The sequence below is a fragment of the Galeopterus variegatus genome, unplaced genomic scaffold (genome assembly GCF_000696425.1).
Source record: "Galeopterus variegatus unplaced genomic scaffold, G_variegatus-3.0.2 Scaffold4712, whole genome shotgun sequence".
NCBI lineage: Eukaryota > Metazoa > Chordata > Mammalia > Dermoptera > Cynocephalidae > Galeopterus > Galeopterus variegatus.
Window position 1 is genome coordinate 87,403 of NW_007730823.1, and position 18,052 is coordinate 105,454.

General features: G+C 46.2%; 1 protein-coding gene across 1 annotated transcript in view; it reads left to right on the forward strand.

Annotated features, from left to right (window-relative positions):
• Positions 1–18,052, forward strand: part of ITGB3 (integrin, beta 3 (platelet glycoprotein IIIa, antigen CD61)) — a 105,940-nt gene that overhangs the window by 77,902 nt on the left and 9,986 nt on the right. Inside the window, exons 7-13 of the mRNA XM_008588180.1 lie at positions 978–1,140; positions 1,771–1,932; positions 3,543–3,638; positions 4,059–4,148; positions 4,747–4,881; positions 9,246–9,675; positions 17,039–17,261. Of these exons, the coding sequence (XP_008586402.1) occupies positions 978–1,140; positions 1,771–1,932; positions 3,543–3,638; positions 4,059–4,148; positions 4,747–4,881; positions 9,246–9,675; positions 17,039–17,261 (1,299 nt within the window). The remainder of the gene's footprint in view (positions 1–977; positions 1,141–1,770; positions 1,933–3,542; positions 3,639–4,058; positions 4,149–4,746; positions 4,882–9,245; positions 9,676–17,038; positions 17,262–18,052) is intronic.

Here is an 18,052-nt window from a genome sequence, read left to right on the forward strand (position 1 = left end):
AAATACATCAGAGGTAAGAGAGAATGGGAGGAAATGAGGTCAAAAGTAGAGAGAAATTTACAGAGAAGTGAACAAGAGTCATGATTTCAGAAGGATGGATTCCATAGTTGTCATTATTGCCTTCCTCATCAAGGGCATGCATCCTGCAGGGTTAAAACGTAAAAAATTAACTCCTAGAGGAATATAAAAGAGTGGAGGTGGCATTTATTGAACCCTTTATGTATTGCGTCTCTGACGTTTTGGCTTATAACTGAGAGGCTTATTTATTTAACTGGTGGAGACTATGCAAATCCATGTATTATAATAATTTAAAATATGGTTACTGAGCCTGACAAGATGTGAATTCACTTTTTAGTTTTCAAAGTTAGATGATGTGGCTTTTAAACTTCTGTCTGGGTTGTAAGGTTTTCTTGTAAAGACATCAGCTATCAATTAAACAGACTATTAGGCTGGGGACAGAAATGCTCCGGTCCGGCCTGATCTATCAGTTTATTGATGGTTCAGGAACCTTAGCTTATTGATGGACTTTTGCTTTATTGTTACCTTGGAGTAGTGTTACGTATAAGCTGATAGCAACAACTTGAGCCTTGCTCTACTCTAAGTGCTTTGCATGTACTAACTCACTTAAGACTCACAACTCTTATGAGACCTGTGCTATGATGTTCCCATTTTCAGATTAGGTTTAGAGAGGCTTGCCAAAGGTCCCATGAATAGTAAACGGGGAGCTGGGATTTGAACCCAGGCAGTCTGGTTTCACAGCTCAGTCTCTTATCTTCTAGGCTAGCTGGAGGTGAGGTTGATGTGACATCTCAGGTAATTTGAGGAGTTAGGAGTCTGAACTGTCTGGGTTGTTGTGGGTTTATGGAACTGGCCTGGGCATACCACTGTCCATATCTGTCCTCTTCCCTTTCCCTCCCAATCCCTATGCTGCCTTTTCCATCAGGGTGTCTACTTAAATTACCTCTGTCCCTCCCCAGTATGAAGACCACCTGTTTGCCCATGTTTGGCTATAAACATGTGCTGACACTGACTGACCAGGTGACCCGCTTCAATGAGGAGGTGAAGAAGCAGAGTGTGTCACGGAACCGAGATGCTCCAGAGGGTGGCTTTGATGCCATCATGCAGGCTACAGTCTGTGATGTGAGTTTGGAGGGCATGGAGTGCCAGGTGTGGTTGGCATAGATCAAAACAGGGAAGGAAGTGGCTCAACCCTGGGGATTTCTGGTGTGATGTAAGAGATGAGAACTAAGCAGAGCCTTGTGCACTATGCGTCATTAGTTGCTTCTGATATGCAGCCTCTGCCTATATCCACACTCTGGCCAGTGCTGACATTTTCTTGAACCTCAGTGGTCCCAGATGTTCCCTGGGGGGAGCATGTTCCCACCTTCTCTGGAATTATTGCAGAGTCAAGGCTGGGTTAACTTAACCTCAGCAAAGTAGTCAGGTGTTCAGATATTTCTTCTAGCCCAGCCCAGCTGTGCAGATGCAGGTGGGTTTCTAGATGGGCAATGTGACTGTCACTGGGAGATTTATGTTTGGAGTTGAAGAAGGTATCATTCAGCCTCTTGAACTAATCAGCTATGAGACTATTTTCCTAAGAAAACAGATACCCCTGAGTTGGAAAGCTCTAGCTTGGGTTCCCAGGGCTGGGACTGAGGCCCTTCTCCAAGACAACTTGTCCAGCCCTTCAGCCAGAGAGGTCCTTGGGTCTTTGTTCTCTACCAAGGACATGGCTGAAGTTGTTTTATCTTTTTTTTAAAAAAAAAACAGGAAAAGATTGGCTGGAGGAATGATGCATCCCACCTGCTGGTGTTTACCACTGATGCCAAGACTCATATAGCACTGGATGGAAGGCTGGCAGGCATTGTCCAGCCCAATGATGGGCAGTGTCATGTTGGCAGTGACAACTATTACTCTGCCTCCACTTCCATGGTGAGATCTCTGATACCACGTAGATTCCCCGTTCCCTATGGCCAGGGCTGCTGAGGTAGAGTCCTTATGTGAATATGAAAATGGCAGCCCATCTTCTGGGCAGGGGGCAGGGCTTGGTTTCAGCCTGCCCCTGCCCCTTGCCAACTAGACACCCTCATCCAGGGTACCGCCTGTACAACATTAGAGATGGCCCTGACTGGTCGGTGTTATGACATGCCCACTGTCACCAGCAGCAGCAGCACAGCATCAATAATGGTCACAGAGGACTTTCACAGGTCCAGCTGGAAAGCAGCCCTTCCCTTCTACTCTGCACTGATTAGCCCCTTCTTGGAATACCATGCTCACTTGTGGTTGTTGGAAGATAGAGGAAAAAGAGACAAAGATCATCAAAAGCATGGATAGCAGGTCCTATGAGGAAAGGTTAAAGGGCTCAGAATAATTAAGCTTGAAGGAAAAAAGGCTAAAGGATGATTTAGCTGGTATATGAGAAGACTTCTTATAAGTTGTTTTACATGGCTGTAGAAGGTTAAACAAGAGGAAAGGAATTTAAATTGAAACAGGAGCCATTGCTGTAAGCCATAAGGGAAGTGTGTTGACGCTCAGATTGCTGATACTCTAGGTATCTGGAAGGAGGTGTGAGCTCTTCATCTCTTAAAGACAATATAGGAACTCCCTGGAATAGGTGGCTTAAAGATACACCTGTGTAAAGGGTGGAGACTGAGCTGGATGATCTCGTAAGCTCACTGCAAGATCTAGGCTCCCATAACATGTTCACAATTCACCACCTCCCCCACTGTCACTTGAGTCCCTTGGTGTCAGCCATATCCAAGTTGATCACTATCAGGCAATGGGCAAAACAGCAACCTTTGACACCTAATCTATGCAAGGCACTGGTCCAGGGGCTGAGGGAGATAAAGAGACTATGTAATGTCCTTTTGTGTTTGTAAGATCCTTAAGTTTTTGGCTTACTTGAGGAGAAAGGAGATATGTGTTTACTAATAATACTAGATGCATGATTAGTGCTAACTGGGCAGTGTAGTCACTAAGGGCTGCGGGTATTCAAACAGGAAAGCCCATCTTGTGCTGGGTGGTCAGGAGTGCCTCCTGGAGGAGGTGGGACTTGAGCTGGGTCCTGAGGAAGGAGGAACATTACCAAAACTAAGGCCACTCCAGGTGAGAGGAAGAGTGGGCCAGATCAGTACTGAGTGCAAGAGGGAGACAGGTGAGTGATGTTTGGAAAGAAAAGCTGAGACTATGCAGTGGAGTCTCATGAGGGCCAGGCCAAGGCATTTTTCAGTATCTCTAAAACAACGAGGTCTAGCCCAGTGCCTGGCCCATGGAAGCTGCACGTGGTATTCGTGCATTGAAACTGAGTAGGAGGAAAGAGCTGCTTAGTTTTGACACCACTGGCTGGCACCTCTTCATTTTCCCTGAAGTTCACAACTAGATTTGTGCGGCTTCTTACCCTTCTCGCCTCACTTTGCCCATGGGTAAAAAAGTTTAAGCACCATCACTGTCTGGGCCACAGACCAAATCAGCCAACTTCAAAGGCTTAGAATCCAGGGACATATGTGAGACTTCATTCACTTCTGTATCTTCCCCTTTTCCAGGATTATCCCTCTCTGGGACTGATGACTGAGAAGCTATCCCAGAAAAATATCAATTTGATATTCGCAGTGACTGAAAATGTAGTCAGTCTCTACCAGGTAACTATCCCTTTGGGGCTTCCGGGAGTGGGCCCTGCGATGTGTGGAACTGGCCCAAGGAGCCAGCCCAGGCTAGCATTGCCCATGGTCCCCAACCAGGAAAGACCCTCCTTCAGCCTACGCCCCAGGAGCTAAAGATTCCTCTCTAGCCTTTCTCCTCCAACCTGAACCCACCAGGAGGGGTGTGTTGATGTTTGCAGTAGTGGAGGGAAGGTAATTCAGTGGGGGAAGGAGTGTAAGAGGTTTCCTACAGTTTTGCTCAGGGCTGAAAAACTGCTAGATGTATTCCTGGCAGTGGCAAGTAAAATACCCATGCCTTCCTAATCCTCATTTTAAGACCCTCAATCTGATTTAGGGAAGGCTTTTGGAGACTACCACTTTCCTTTGATAAGCTCTAGACATCTTTGTCTTCCTTTCTAGAACTACAGTGAACTCATCCCAGGGACCACAGTGGGGGTTCTGTCCACTGATTCCAGCAATGTGCTCCAGCTCATTGTTGATGCTTATGGGGTAAGTGTCTTGTGCTGGGGATGTGCCTGCCGAGAGTCCACCTCACTTAGCTTATGCAGATCAGGTCTGGGAGTCCTGGCTGCCAGTCCACCATGCAGCCACACTGCTTTCCTCTTGTTCTCCAAGATGCCAGGCAATGGCCAGCCTGAGGGTGGGGGTGGGGATGGTGATTAGATGGAGATGAGCAGGACCCTGAAGTTGTGGGAGGCAGAGTGAGGGAGAGCTGGGCTCCATCAGCAGAGGAGAAAGGAGCTGAGCCATGCTGAGGTTGACTAAATATTGGATAGAAAGTGCTCCTACGCAGGGTAACCAGTATTGGCACTCTCCTTTTGCACATTGTTGAGGCCTGCAGGAGAGTGTAGCTGGTTTAGGTTTTACCCAGGCTCACCTACACACTGTGGGGACAGAAAGAGGGAATTTGTTCCTGGGCAGGAGACTGGCTCCTAGAGGTGCTCCAGCAGCTTCAGGCAAACCTCAGCATTTGGCACTGCCAGGGTGAGTCCAGAACCACCTGGTAGATTTTGCTTGGGATGGAATTGGCTCTTGCCCATTTCCTTTCAGCTCATTTCTGTATCCTCTTTTGCCCTTTTCTGCTCAGAAAATCCGCTCTAAAGTAGAGCTGGAAGTACGTGACCTCCCTGAGGAGTTGTCTCTATCCTTCAATGCCACCTGCCTTAACAATGAGGTCATCCCAGGCCTCAAGTCTTGTGTGGGACTGAAGATTGGAGACACGGTAAGGGGGGCTGGGTGGGGGCTGAAGCTGCAGCTCTGACTCTGGCCTGTGCTCCAGAGCATTAGTGGGCACCCCACCCCTGTCCTCCCCTGTGCCTTCTTCCTGAAGCCATTACAAGTTAGATGTGATGGAGCTCCAGCCTTTTCCTCTGAGGCTTCCATTGCCTAAGCCCTCTCTAAGTGGACATCATTATCAGGATTTTAAAATTTTATTTTATTTTTGTTTATGCTGTAATTTAAAATTTTAATAAAATAGATAATTTCAGATTACATAGAGAACAAGTCCATCCACATGTTGATAAAATTTTAGAAATATTTTCTATAAAAAGTTTAGTATTTGATTGGGAATGAATCTATTATAATATGATTTCTACAGGTACAGCCTTCCCATTCTCACCTCCATTCAGTTTTGAGAAATGTTAAAAATACAGAAAAGTACAAAAATAAGACAAGATATCCATATACCACAATTCAGAATTAATCAGTATCTTTCTATATTTACTTACAGTCTTTTCTTTTTAAGAGAAATGGATGTTTATGTAAAAAGCTGAGTCCCGGGCTGATCCTGTGGCTCACTGTGGAGAGTGCGGCACTGGGAGTGCTGAGGCCGCGGGTTCGGATCCTATATAGGGATGGCCGGTGTGCTCTCTGGCTGAGCGTGGTGCGGGCGACACCACGCCAAGGGTTGCGATCCCCTTACTGGTCCCCCCCAAAAAAAAATTTTTTTTTAATTTTTAAAAAGCTGAGTCCCCCTTTTAACCCCCACCCACCTCTCATTCATTCCCTTCCCTTTCCATTCTTCCTAGGTGACCACTATCAAGAGTTTGGCCTGTATCCCTCTGATTCTTTTCAAAAACATTTACATACATACATGTATTCATTGCCCATTAGTACTAAATTTCATGAGCAAATTTTAGTTCAAATTTACAAAAAGATATTGTACTATATGTGTGCTTTTGAGACTTGATTTTTCCCCTTCAATATGGTTTCTCAGGGCCGGCCCGGTGGCGCACTGCTACAGTGCGCCGCTTGGGAGCGCGGTGGTGCTCCCGCCGAGGGTTCGGATCCCACATGCAGACCGGTTCCCGCTCACTGGCTGAGCGAGGTGTGGGAGCAACGCCGAGGGTTGCGATCCCGTTGCCGGTCCCGGTCCGGTCCGGGCGCGACACTGAGGGTTGCGATCCGTTGCCAGACACGAAAAAAGACAAAAAGGAAAAAAAAAAAACCAAAAAAAAACATGGTTTCTCAGATCTTTCTGTTAATACATGTGGATCTCATTTGTTGTATTTTACAGATACATAGCATTCTCTCATAAGACGTTTCCATTTTGTTTCTGATGGGTGTTTATGTTGTTTCTGATTGTTGGCTACTACAAATCAAACTGTACTAAATATCCTGGTACATATTTCCCTAGCATACATACTCATGAGTAGAATTGTTGCAAGGAATGTTTTCCTACTCCCAAGGTCATAACCATTGTATATGGCTTCTTCATATTCCTGTTTCTAATCCCTGTGGATTTTACTTTTGTGTATAGTTCATGGTCTATTTTTTTCACCTTGGAGAACAAATTACCTCCAAATCCTTAAAAAAAAAAAAAAAAGTCTCATTGTTTCCTCCTGGTGCTGCTACTATCATATTCCAAATTCCAGTGGTCTATTTTTTTCACCTTGGAGAACAAATTACCTCCAAATCCTTAAAAAAAAAAAAAAGTCTCATTGTTTCCTCCTGGTGCTGCTACTATCATATTCCAAATTCCAATAAATGTATAAGTCTCTTTCTGAAATCTCTTCTGCTCTGCTGAGTCAATCCCACAAGAGTTTTATATTATTTGGAGATGATCATATCATCAATTTTTGTCTCTTTCTTTCCAATACTTACAACTTATTTTTCTTATTACAATGTGAAGATCTCCAGATCTATGCTGATAGCAACGAGAACAAGCGTCTGTTTTCTGTTCCCAGCTTTAGTGGAAATGTATCTACAGTTTCAGCTTTGCTGTTTGCTTCTGTTCTTTTGTTGGGCACAATCTTTTTATCATATAAATGTCTTTCTCTTCAGCAGGAATTCTCTGATATCCCAACTTTTTTAAAGCATTTGTTAACGTTGACTTTATTTGTGGTCTTTGCTACAGAATGATAATTTCTGACATGCTATGAGGTGTAAATTCTCTGTGAGTTCTCTGGTAAGTCAGTCAAAATTGTGTTTCAGGCTGGCCAGTTAGCTCAGATGTTTAGAGCGCAGCCTTATAACACCAAGGTCATGGATTCAGATCTCTGAACTGGCCAGCCGCCAAAAAACAAAACAGAAAATTGTGTTTCAAACTCAAAACTTCAAAATGGTGTTGCCTTAAAAACATATAAGGTCTGAGATCAGAAGGAGTGTACTTCCCGTTTTCTTATATTCACTGCTTTTGTCCTTAGTCTGTGCTTTATTGGAGATGGATGCAACTTGCCTCCCAAGTCTTGCTGACTCTCTGTCTGCTCATCATATTCTCAGTCTTCTTCTGGACAGACTTCCTTTCCACTTCTTTCACTACCATCTTGCTTCAATGGAGAATCACGTGAAGTCTAGTCACTTAACAACCTGCTACTGGGGAAATGACACAGTACTGCAATGTGGATGCTGGGGCTAAAGTGCCACCCTAGAACTCAGGCTGAGCCTGGGGCCTCAGGGCCTTCTGAAGGATGAGGCAGGTGCAGTCTCCAAGGACGCACAAGGGAGCAGCCCCACTGGGCAGTTCCACTGCGTAGCAATCTACTTTAGAGATACTCCTTCTATTACCAGTAATATCACTTTTCTGGCCTTGGACTACATTTCCCTCAAGGCTTTGCTGGTCAACTTTCTCTCTCTCTGTCTCTCTCTCTCTATCTGTCTCCCCAACACGAATGTGGCTGCCTCCTCCTGTGATTATAGGGCTGTTGTGAGTAGGCCTTCTTTGGAGTCAAATGAGTCGAGCCTGCTGGGAGGTTTGAAGTGGGGACTCCCTTTGAAGCCTCCCAAACACAGTGTCAAAATGAGCTGAGCCCAGACTCAGAGGTAGGAGGACAACATCTTGTTTGTGGCTGGTGTGGCTCTAGACTACCTATCGGGATGTTTTTTAGAACTTGCATTTTGGTTATCTCTGTTTGTGTTTACACAGTTGATTTGCAAATGAAAATATTTCTTGCCTTCAGCCCCTAACCAGTCTCCAGCCTCCCCAAGATAATGCCTTTCTTTTCTCCACAATGTAAAATGGCAGCATCATCTATAAATACCTGTAGAGCCCTGACTATGTGCTGGACATTGAGGTAGCTGCTGAAGATTCAACAGCAAATGGAACAGGCAAAAATACCTTACCTCATGGAATTTAAGAATGCAAATGTTCATTTTGCCCCTCCTGTCCTCTGTGGCTTTCCTTATTAGTTGGTTTTCCTGTGCTTCTGCCTAAGGGGAGAGGGGTTGGTGGAGATGGAGGAAGGAAAGGAGGGAAATAGATCTTTTGATCCATCAGTCTTTCTATTGATTTATCTATCAATGTATTGATCTGCCCATCTTCTAGGCACATGTGCACACACCCCATGTAAAAGGGGTTGGTGGAGATGGAGGAAGGAAAGGAGGGAAATAGATCTTTTGATCCATCAGTCTTTCTATTCATTTATCTATCAATGTATTGATCTGCCCATCTTCTAGGCACATGTGCACACACCCCATGTAAGAAATCTTCGCCTGTGATGAAATGTTATGTGGAAATTGAACAGTGAATACTGAGTTTATTGTTGACCACCATGTGGCATTATGTGGTACAAAATAGTGCTTTGTGTGTCTTGCTGATATTATTTTTTTGTCCATCTGGAATTTAACAAAAATTTTTTTAATGAAATATATTGATTGTACATATTTGTGGGGTACACAGTTATATTTCAATACATGTATACTACGTATGTTGATCTATTCAGGGAAATTAGCCTATTCATCTTTGCAAAACTTAATCGTTTCCTTATGATGTGCACATTTGATCTCCTCTCTTACTGATATTATATAATCAGTCCAGCTAGCTTAGGTGGCCAGAGCAGTGTTCCCAAGTTCACAGGTTCTGTTCTGCTTGAGCTGGTTTATCTCACCTGTGGAATAAAAACAGCTTTCTATTTCTTGACTGTAAATGATGTCTCTGCTTCCAGCTAGATATATCACAGTGGCACAACCATCCTCTTGTTTTTGCTTTGCAGACCTTGATAAATGGGAAGACAGGGGAACTCCAGATTCTGGGAGGACAAAACACCCAACTGGGTATTCCTTGGCAGGCAGGGAACACCTTCTTTTCCTCCAGGGCTGGAGTGTTAACTGGGGCCACCTGTGTCTGAATGCATCTTGCTTTCCATCCAGGTGAGCTTCAGTATCGAGGCCAAGGTGCGTGGCTGTCCCCAGGAGAAGGAAAAGTCCTTCACCATCAAGCCTGTGGGCTTCAAGGACAGCCTCACTGTCCAGGTCACCTTTGACTGTGACTGTGCCTGCCAGGCCCAGGCTGAGCCTCACAGCCGACGCTGCAACAATGGCAATGGGACCTTCGAGTGTGGGGTGTGTCGCTGTGGGCCTGGCTGGCTGGGGTCCCAGTGCGAGTGCTCAGAGGAGGACTACCGCCCCTCCCAGCAGGATGAGTGCAGCCCCCGGGAGGGCCAGCCCATCTGCAGCCAGCGGGGTGAATGCCTCTGTGGCCAGTGTGTCTGCCACAGCAGTGACTTTGGCAAGATCACGGGCAAGTACTGTGAGTGTGATGACTTCTCCTGTGTCCGCTACAAGGGGGAGATGTGCTCAGGTGAGTAGAACTAAATGCCTCTCCCATCCTGGTACCCACACATACACACCTGTAGCCCTGGAAACATAGGAGAGGGCTTGAGGTGGGCAAAGGTGGGCAGAGCTGAGTAGATGGTGTTCCACTCTAGTGGCAGAAAAATGGAAATGAAGTTCTCCTTAATTTCATTCAGTTCCTTGCTCATGGGGTACAAGGAAGCTAAAATGAGCCTCTGCTTCCAGAGGCTTCTCTCCCTCTTAGAATAGGGTGGGAATGAGTGGGGAAACTTCCAGATCAAGATAGTTTTTTTATTCTTTTATTTGTCCACTCGGCTTATATATATATATATATTTTTTTTTTTTTTCTTTCTTTCTTTCTGCTAATGTCTTAAGTCAGTGGTTCCTAATCTTTTTGAGTATGAGGACTAATCCCTTTTTTAGGTTAAAAAAAAAATCACCCACTGATGATAATTAAATTTTTAGTATTTGTAGACTTACAAAATATATAATTCAGAATATGTAGTAACGTTAGTAATTTTACATGAACTTATCTTTTTATCACAAGAGATTTGGATGTAGTATACATGCAAGATATTAGAACTTAAAAAAAAAAAAGACTGGTAAGGGGATCTTAACCCTTGACTTGGTGTTGTCAACACCACGCTCTCCCAAGTGAGCCACAGGCAGGCCCTAAGACATTAGAATATTTAATGGGCTAATAGACTTAGAACAATGTCTGGAAAATGACATGCTCTTGTTAAATGTTAGCACCATTTTATTATCGTTATTATCATTGGTACTACTATTACTTTTTGGATTTTAGATCTGTGCTGTCCAATATGCCACTAGCCACATGTCGCTACTTAAATTATTAAAATAAAATTTAAACTGTACTTCCTCAGTCGATTAGTAGCCACATGTGGCTAATGGCTACCATATTGGACTGCACAGATTTAGAACATTTTAACATGGCAGAAAGTTCTCTTGGGTAGCAGTGCCAGGGAGTCACTGACTACAGACTGGAGTTACGATTTTGAGTACATCTGCCTGCAGGATGCTGAGCTGCTATTCTCATTATGAAATTCAGTAAAATCCTGAGGCCCACTGATAATCTCAAACTGGTTCTCCACTTCTGGGGTACTTCCCCAGCGAGAAGTTGTTGAAATAATGTTAATGTAGTCTTTATCTGCAAACATGCTAACATCACTCTCAGAGGTTAAGTAGGAAGTCTGAGTTCCTGGTGACTGTGGATAGGTTTTTGCTAGGCCATAATCACAAACAAACTGCAGAATTTTCAAGTTGGTTGGGACTGGGTTATGAGTGTATTGTGTGGCCCGTTGAACAAAGAGATTATAATTGTTTTCTGTGGTGATCCCATGTCCCAGACTGGCTTCATTGCATTGGGGTTCCAACCAGCTGAGCTCATCCACAGATGTTCACTTTAACACTAACATCAGCCTTTAAAAAAGCTTGATTAGAAAGGCAAAACTATGTCATTCTAAAGCATACCCATGTAACATAAAAATGACTTTTAAAAAAAATTCTGTTTCCTTTACTCATGCTAACAAAATTGAGGGAGAGTTTGTTTGAAAGAAAGCAATAGAGGGATTAGGGGAGAGAGAGATCCAGTACACAGATGAACACATGCAAACAACAGCAGTTTGAGTTAGGGAGGCAGGAATTTCAGTTCATTTTAATGTTTAATAATGTTTACATCATATTCAAAGTACCAAAGAAAATGGGTAAGTTTGAAGCAGGAGACTGATGGGGAGAAGGTTGGGACTGAAGGGGAGAGGGTTGACCTAGGAGAGGCCCACAGATGGCCTGCCAGGGTACCCCCATGACTCCTGCCTGGCCTGGTTGTTCTGGGGTGAGCACTGTGGATCCCAGCCAGAGTGTGTTTCCTCTGGCTGCCAGCCCCACTGAAGCCACAGAACAAAGCTGCCTGGGTCAGCAACCCCAGTTCCTGCCTCCACCAGTGCAAGAACAGCTCGTCCTCAGTGTGCTCCAGTCTAGCCCATAAGGGAACCCTAGGCAGCCGCTGCAGCTCCCTTCACCACTTCTTGCCAGGGGGTTGGTGCCCAACGGCTTCAGGTCTGGACCCTGTAGTGCCATCATCACATTTTCCAGTAACAGGTACTCAAGGGCACACATTCTCTGTACCAGCATTCAGTCCATCTGGGTGAACAAGGGGTCACACGTGATCTCTGACCTCTCAGAGCTTATAGCCCAGCTCCTCATTGTATCTCCCCAGAGCTGCTGGCCCTGTGGTCTCTTCTTTGCCACCAGCAGGGCCTCATGAGGCAGGAGTGCTGTGACTTGGCCATTGCCCTACCTCCTGGCCTTGAAGCACGGCAGCTGGTTCCCTGGCCATCGCCCTGTCCTCCCCCTACTGGAGGCATGGTCTTCATGGTTGCCCATTATCAGCACCCCTGCCTTAAACATCAGGGAGGGCATACTTGTCCTCAAAGGAATTTTCCACCTGCTACGTCCACGAACACAGATCAATCAGGCACCCTCAGTTATCTTGTTCTGTGCTGTCATGGAATAGGGTAGAGGCATCAGTTTTGCCCTTCATTAACTCACCTAAGGATAATTCACAACATGAGGCAGAGTCTGCCAGATCCCAGAAATGAGGTGTCCTTGGGGAGTGTTATAGGAGTCCACTGGAAAGAGGCTCTTTGTGCACAGAGGATGCTTGGGCAGCTTCGTAGAGGAGGTGGGATGTCTGATAAAGGAGAGAATTGGAGTGATGCATCAGCTCCAAAGGTCTAACTATATAGAGAGAATGATCACAGTCCCTCTGACCTGAAATGCCTGTTCCCCTCCTTTCCTCCCCCCTCCTCCTCCTCTTTCTCCTACCCTTCCTCCTTTTTTCCTCTTCATTTCTCGCCCCCTTCCCCTCACTTCCCTATGAACCCATGCTCAGCCTCCCTTTTGCTGAAGGGGCACCAGTCCTGTGACATTACCACACTGTGGCTTCCTTTTAAGGGCTGACCCTGCCAGGGCTTGGGGTCAGCCTGTTGGCTCTGGCCTACCACTTCTACTCCCAACCTTATTCCCCGGCTGGCCCGGCAGACCATCTTGTCAAAGATCACTTTGTTAAGCCTCACAAAGGAAACACTATGGGACAGGGTTTCTGAGGAAGTGGAGGCCTCTGGGTGCTGCCAGGTCTCTGTGGTGTCAGTCTTTCCCCATCCAGGAGCCATAACCAAAAAGCAAGGCACAGTGGACACTGTGGGGCCCTGCTCTTCTGGCTGGCAAGCCCAGCCCCCACCTCCTGTGAGAGCAGGCTGATAATAGCTCACAGCTGCCCCTTCTCTGGAGCATTGCCCCCAGATGTTGGCCGATGACTGATGGACAAGGGGTTACACAAGGCCAGTCTCTTTGCCTGAGATGTGGTGCCATTCATGCTCTGAAACCCACCCTGGGATCAGGATGAAGGCACAGTGTCTGTCCGAGACCACATTCCTGCCAGCTCTTGACTCCTGTCCTATGCTGTTTCCCTCTCTCCCCTCCACTTCCCCAGTAAGTCATTTGAAGAAGAATCCTCCCCACAAGCTGTACTTCTAGAAAATCCAACCACAAGACACAAAGTCTTTCTGCCTTCCCCACCCTTCTGCCAGCCCAACATCCCTACTCTCCAGATATACTTGGTAGCTGGGACAGGTGGGGTTATGTTCCTCAATCCTTCCCAGGAAACAAGCATTTCCCAAGGTGGCAAAGGTGTCTCTGAGTCTTGAATGCCAGTGTGGTTACTTATTAGAGTATGGTGCTGAGGCCACCAACAGAGGGTCCTTTAGTGGCCAAGAGAGACACTGGTCAGACCCACTGGGGACACTAGGCAGCAGTAGGTGCTGGCTGGTTGCTATTTGAGCCTGGCCATGTACCACTCTCTCCGCTACCTACTTAGAATCCATCTGCTCACACAGTGACATGGTTTCCAGTCCCACTCAGGTTACTGCCTTTTTGCCCTGTTTTTCCTCTAATTAACAATCAGATTTTTATTGTTCATCTACTTCTTCCTGATTCAGAGTCCTGGGGAGTGAGTCACCTTTCTGTAGGGTTTATGAACCAACTTTTAAAACCTTTTAAAATGAATATTAGCGGGATATGGCATTGTGAGTTAATGCCAGCCTTTAAAAGCAGTCTGACCCCCACCCAGTCTCCAACCCATTTCTACACTCATGTGGTAATGTGAATAGGCTTTCCCACTAGGGCTTATGGCTCTTTGCAACACTACAGTAATACAACCCAAGGCACATGTTGTGAATGTGCTGGTGTTTACCAGGAAGTTAACAGGGTTGCAGCTCCATGATAGTAGGGACCTTGTCTGTCTTGTTCATTGTTGAATCCCCATTGCCTAGCATGTGGTATGAGCTCAAAAAATATTTGCTGAATGAAGGGATAAGTGAACAAACATTAATTGTAACAGATTTCATGCTAATCACTATTAATGGAAGAATTAGTTTAACATGTTCTCTGGGCTGCCATAATGGAGCTCACAATCTAGAAAGGGAAAACAGGCAAACAAACGGCCATAAAACAAGGGTAGAAACAGAGGTAGATATAAAGTGCTAGGAGAACACAGGAGCAGACAGTTGATTCTGCCAGGGGAGGTCAGAAAAAGTTACAGAGAGGATGGAACATTTGAATTGGGCCTTAAGGAGTAAGTAGGAGTTCGGTAGTGATCACAGGACAAAAGGGAACAGCATGAACAGAAACATGAGCATACAAGGATAGTGCAGAAGACAATGAATAGTTCAGTGTGGTGGACAGCGTGTGGTGACGTGAGCTGGGTGACAAGATGTGAAGCTGGAAGCAGGCTGAGCCCATCGTTGAATGTTTGCTAAAGACTTTGGATTTGATCCTTTACGCAGTATGGAGTCAACTGGGAGGAAGGAGCTATTTTGTCTCCCAGGGGATATTTGGCAGTGTCTGGTGAAATTTCTAATTGTCACAACTGGAAAGGTGGGTAGGTATCAAGTGGGTAGAGTCCAAGGAGGCTGCTGAACATTCCACAATGTACAGGACAGCCCCTCACAACAAAGAATTATCTGCCTTAAAATATCAAAAAGTACCAAGTTTGAGAAATCATGCTTTAGAAAGAGAATCCTGGCCAGAGAGGAAGGGTGGACCAAATAGAGGATATCCTGGAGAAGGGGAGATGACCTAATTGTCTGAAGACAGGACCAGGGTTGGGGCAGGGGGTGTAAACATCTGCATTGAGGCCCAGAAACTCACTTTCTGTCCCATCTGCTTGAATACAGTAATTCAGTACATTTGAATTCCTAAATTTCTCTCCTCAAACATTTTCACTGGGATCAAGCCTAATTACTGGACTTTCCATGATTCCCTCCTTCCTACTTTAGCTCTCTTCTTCCTCCATTGGTCAAATTGAACAATATTTCATTAAAACTGGCTCCATCTTATACTGGTGATAGAATCACCTACTGGCCATTTTTTCTGTAAGTTACAGGAGTCTTCTGGAAAGACCGTACTAATATAAATAGAGAAGAGCATTGCTTACAATACTGCATAGAGGTTAAGCAATTGGGATCTGAAGTCAGAGTGACTTCAGTTTGACCTCCAACCCTGCCATTTATAAGCTGTGTGGCCTTGGGCAAGTTACTTCACTTCTCTGACCGCACAGGGTTGTTATAAGAAATGAATAGGGGCCAACCCCGTGGCTCACTCGGGAGAGTGTGGCGCTGGGAGCGCCAAGGCCACGGGTTCGGATCCTATATAAGGATGGCCGGTGCGCTCACTGGCTGAGCGCAGTGTGGGTGACACCAAGCCAAGGGTTACGATCCCTACCGGTCACCAAAAAAAAAAGAAATGAATAGGATCACATACTAAAAAACTTGGCACATATTAAATGCTCAAATGTTTGTGGCCATTATCATTGTTGTGGTTATTGTTGGCACCTCCTTCCACTGGGAATGTTTATTTACCTCCTTGGTTGGCTTGGAAAATAGATACAGTTCTCTTCCCTAAAAGCTTTCCAAGCCTGCTTCACTACACTCCCAGGGCTACATATGATGTCCTGAGGTCAGATTGAGAAGAGAACTAGGACAAAAAAGACAGATTGTGTTGGTGAAGCCAGAGACAGTTCAAATGAGTCTGCATCTTAAAAAAAAAATTAATTTATTTTTAAATGTTTAATTGTGGTAAATGTCTCTGTAGCTTTTGAGTGCAGAGGCAGGAACAAGCATGAACCAACAGAGACTCAGGGGAGGCTGCTGGGCTACATGAGGGGATTGCTAGCGATTGTCTCTACTGCTGTTCACCTTAGGAAAATCTCTCTTCTTTCTTTCATTTTGCTTCTCCTATTTATTTTTTTGGCAGTACAGGGATCTGAGCCCTTGACCTGGGTGTTGTAACACTACGCTCTAACCAACTGAGCTACCCAGCCAGCCCTGCTTCTCTTATTTTCCGACTTCTTCTCTCTATGACATTTATGGGGTTTATTGAACAGCACTGGTCCCTGGCAAACTGCGAGGTAGGCCGCGTTTGTTCTCCGTGCTTACTTGGCTTCACTGACCAACTCCATGGGCTCTCAGTGCCCTCCCTGCCCCTTGGAGGCCCCACCCCATCTGCCCATGCACTCAGGGTACCCTGTGTGCACCTTCTCTTCTCAGGCATTTGGCATAACCCTGTGCTCTGGATCTCGTCTTTCCTCTGTTCTCCTTGCATTGCAGTTTTCCTGTCCTGTGTCCACTCCCGCAGAGCCCTGCTGCTCACCTTGAGAGGTGATACCTACCTGATTTGAGAAATGGAATAATGGACAGTGGTGGCTGGTTTGTTAGTGGAAGGGGGCCAGCTTGTCCAAACTGGAGCCTATGTTGTTGTCTAACATAACTGGGTGGGTAATGACAATGTCAGTAATGGTGGGCCTCAGGTCAGGTAGGAGAGGAGAGCAGCCCTGTGTCAGGTCATAGGGACTTTTGGGGCCTGAGGGGCCTTTTGCCAACATCAGGTCATAATATTAAGGCCACTGAGTGCCCTGTATGGGCTTGGGAGCCCTTAGTGCTATGTGAGCCCTCGGGACTCAAGAGCTTGCTTGTAGTCTTCAGACTAGAAGCTGGCAGAGAAGGCAGAGGGCTCCAAAGTAGGGCAAACGGAAGGGTGGGAGGCCTGGGAGACTTAGCTCCTGAGACTCCATTGCTCTGCAGTGACTCAGACCAAGTTCTGCCATACCTTGTGACACCTAGAGAGCTGAGTTTATCCTACTGGGTACGGCTCCCCCGGTAGTGAGACAGTTCCCTTCTAACTTGGGGGATCATTTTCTGTCTGGTGGGAGGAGCAGGGTGACTTTTTGTAGCCTGCTGTTGTGGGGGTAGGGACCCTCACCAGCTGGTCCACACTCTTGGGCTTTATGCTTTCAGGCCACGGCCAGTGCAGCTGTGGGGACTGCCTGTGTGACTCCGACTGGACTGGCTACTACTGCAATTGTACCACGCGCACTGACACCTGCATGTCCAGCAACGGGCTGCTGTGCAGTGGCCGGGGCAAGTGCGAATGTGGCAGCTGTATCTGCATCCAGCCGGGTTCCTATGGGGACACCTGTGAGAAGTGTCCCACTTGCCCGGATGCCTGCACCTTTAAGAAGTGAGTGGGCAGTTTGGAGAGAGTTGGGAGGCTGGGAGGTGGAAGAGGGTTTCATAGACTACAATCCCCAATTCTCCAGGTTCTGCCTCTTACACAACAAAGCTTTGGGAGACAAGTCTGCTCCAGCCAAATGGCTAGCCCTGNTGTTGTAACACTACGCTCTAACCAACTGAGCTACCCAGCCAGCCCTGCTTCTCTTATTTTCCGACTTCTTCTCTCTATGACATTTATGGGGTTTATTGAACAGCACTGGTCCCTGGCAAACTGCGAGGTAGGCCGCGTTTGTTCTCCGTGCTTACTTGGCTTCACTGACCAACTCCATGGGCTCTCAGTGCCCTCCCTGCCCCTTGGAGGCCCCACCCCATCTGCCCATGCACTCAGGGTACCCTGTGGGCACCTTCTCTTCTCAGGCATTTGGCATAACCCTGTGCTCTGGATCTCGTCTTTCCTCTGTTCTCCTTGCATTGCAGTTTTCCTGTCCTGTGTCCACTCCCGCAGAGCCCTGCTGCTCACCTTGAGAGGTGATACCTACCTGATTTGAGAAATGGAATAATGGACAGTGGTGGCTGGTTTGTTAGTAGAAGGGGGCCAGCTTGTCCAAACTGGAGCCTATGTTGTTGTCTAACATAACTGGGTGGGTAATGACAATGTCAGTAATGGTGGGCCTAGAGGTGATACCTACCTGATTTGAGAAATGGAATAATGGACAGTGGTGGCTGGTTTGTTAGTGGAAGGGGGCCAGCTTGTCCAAACTGGAGCCTATGTTGTTGTCTAACATAACTGGGTGGGTA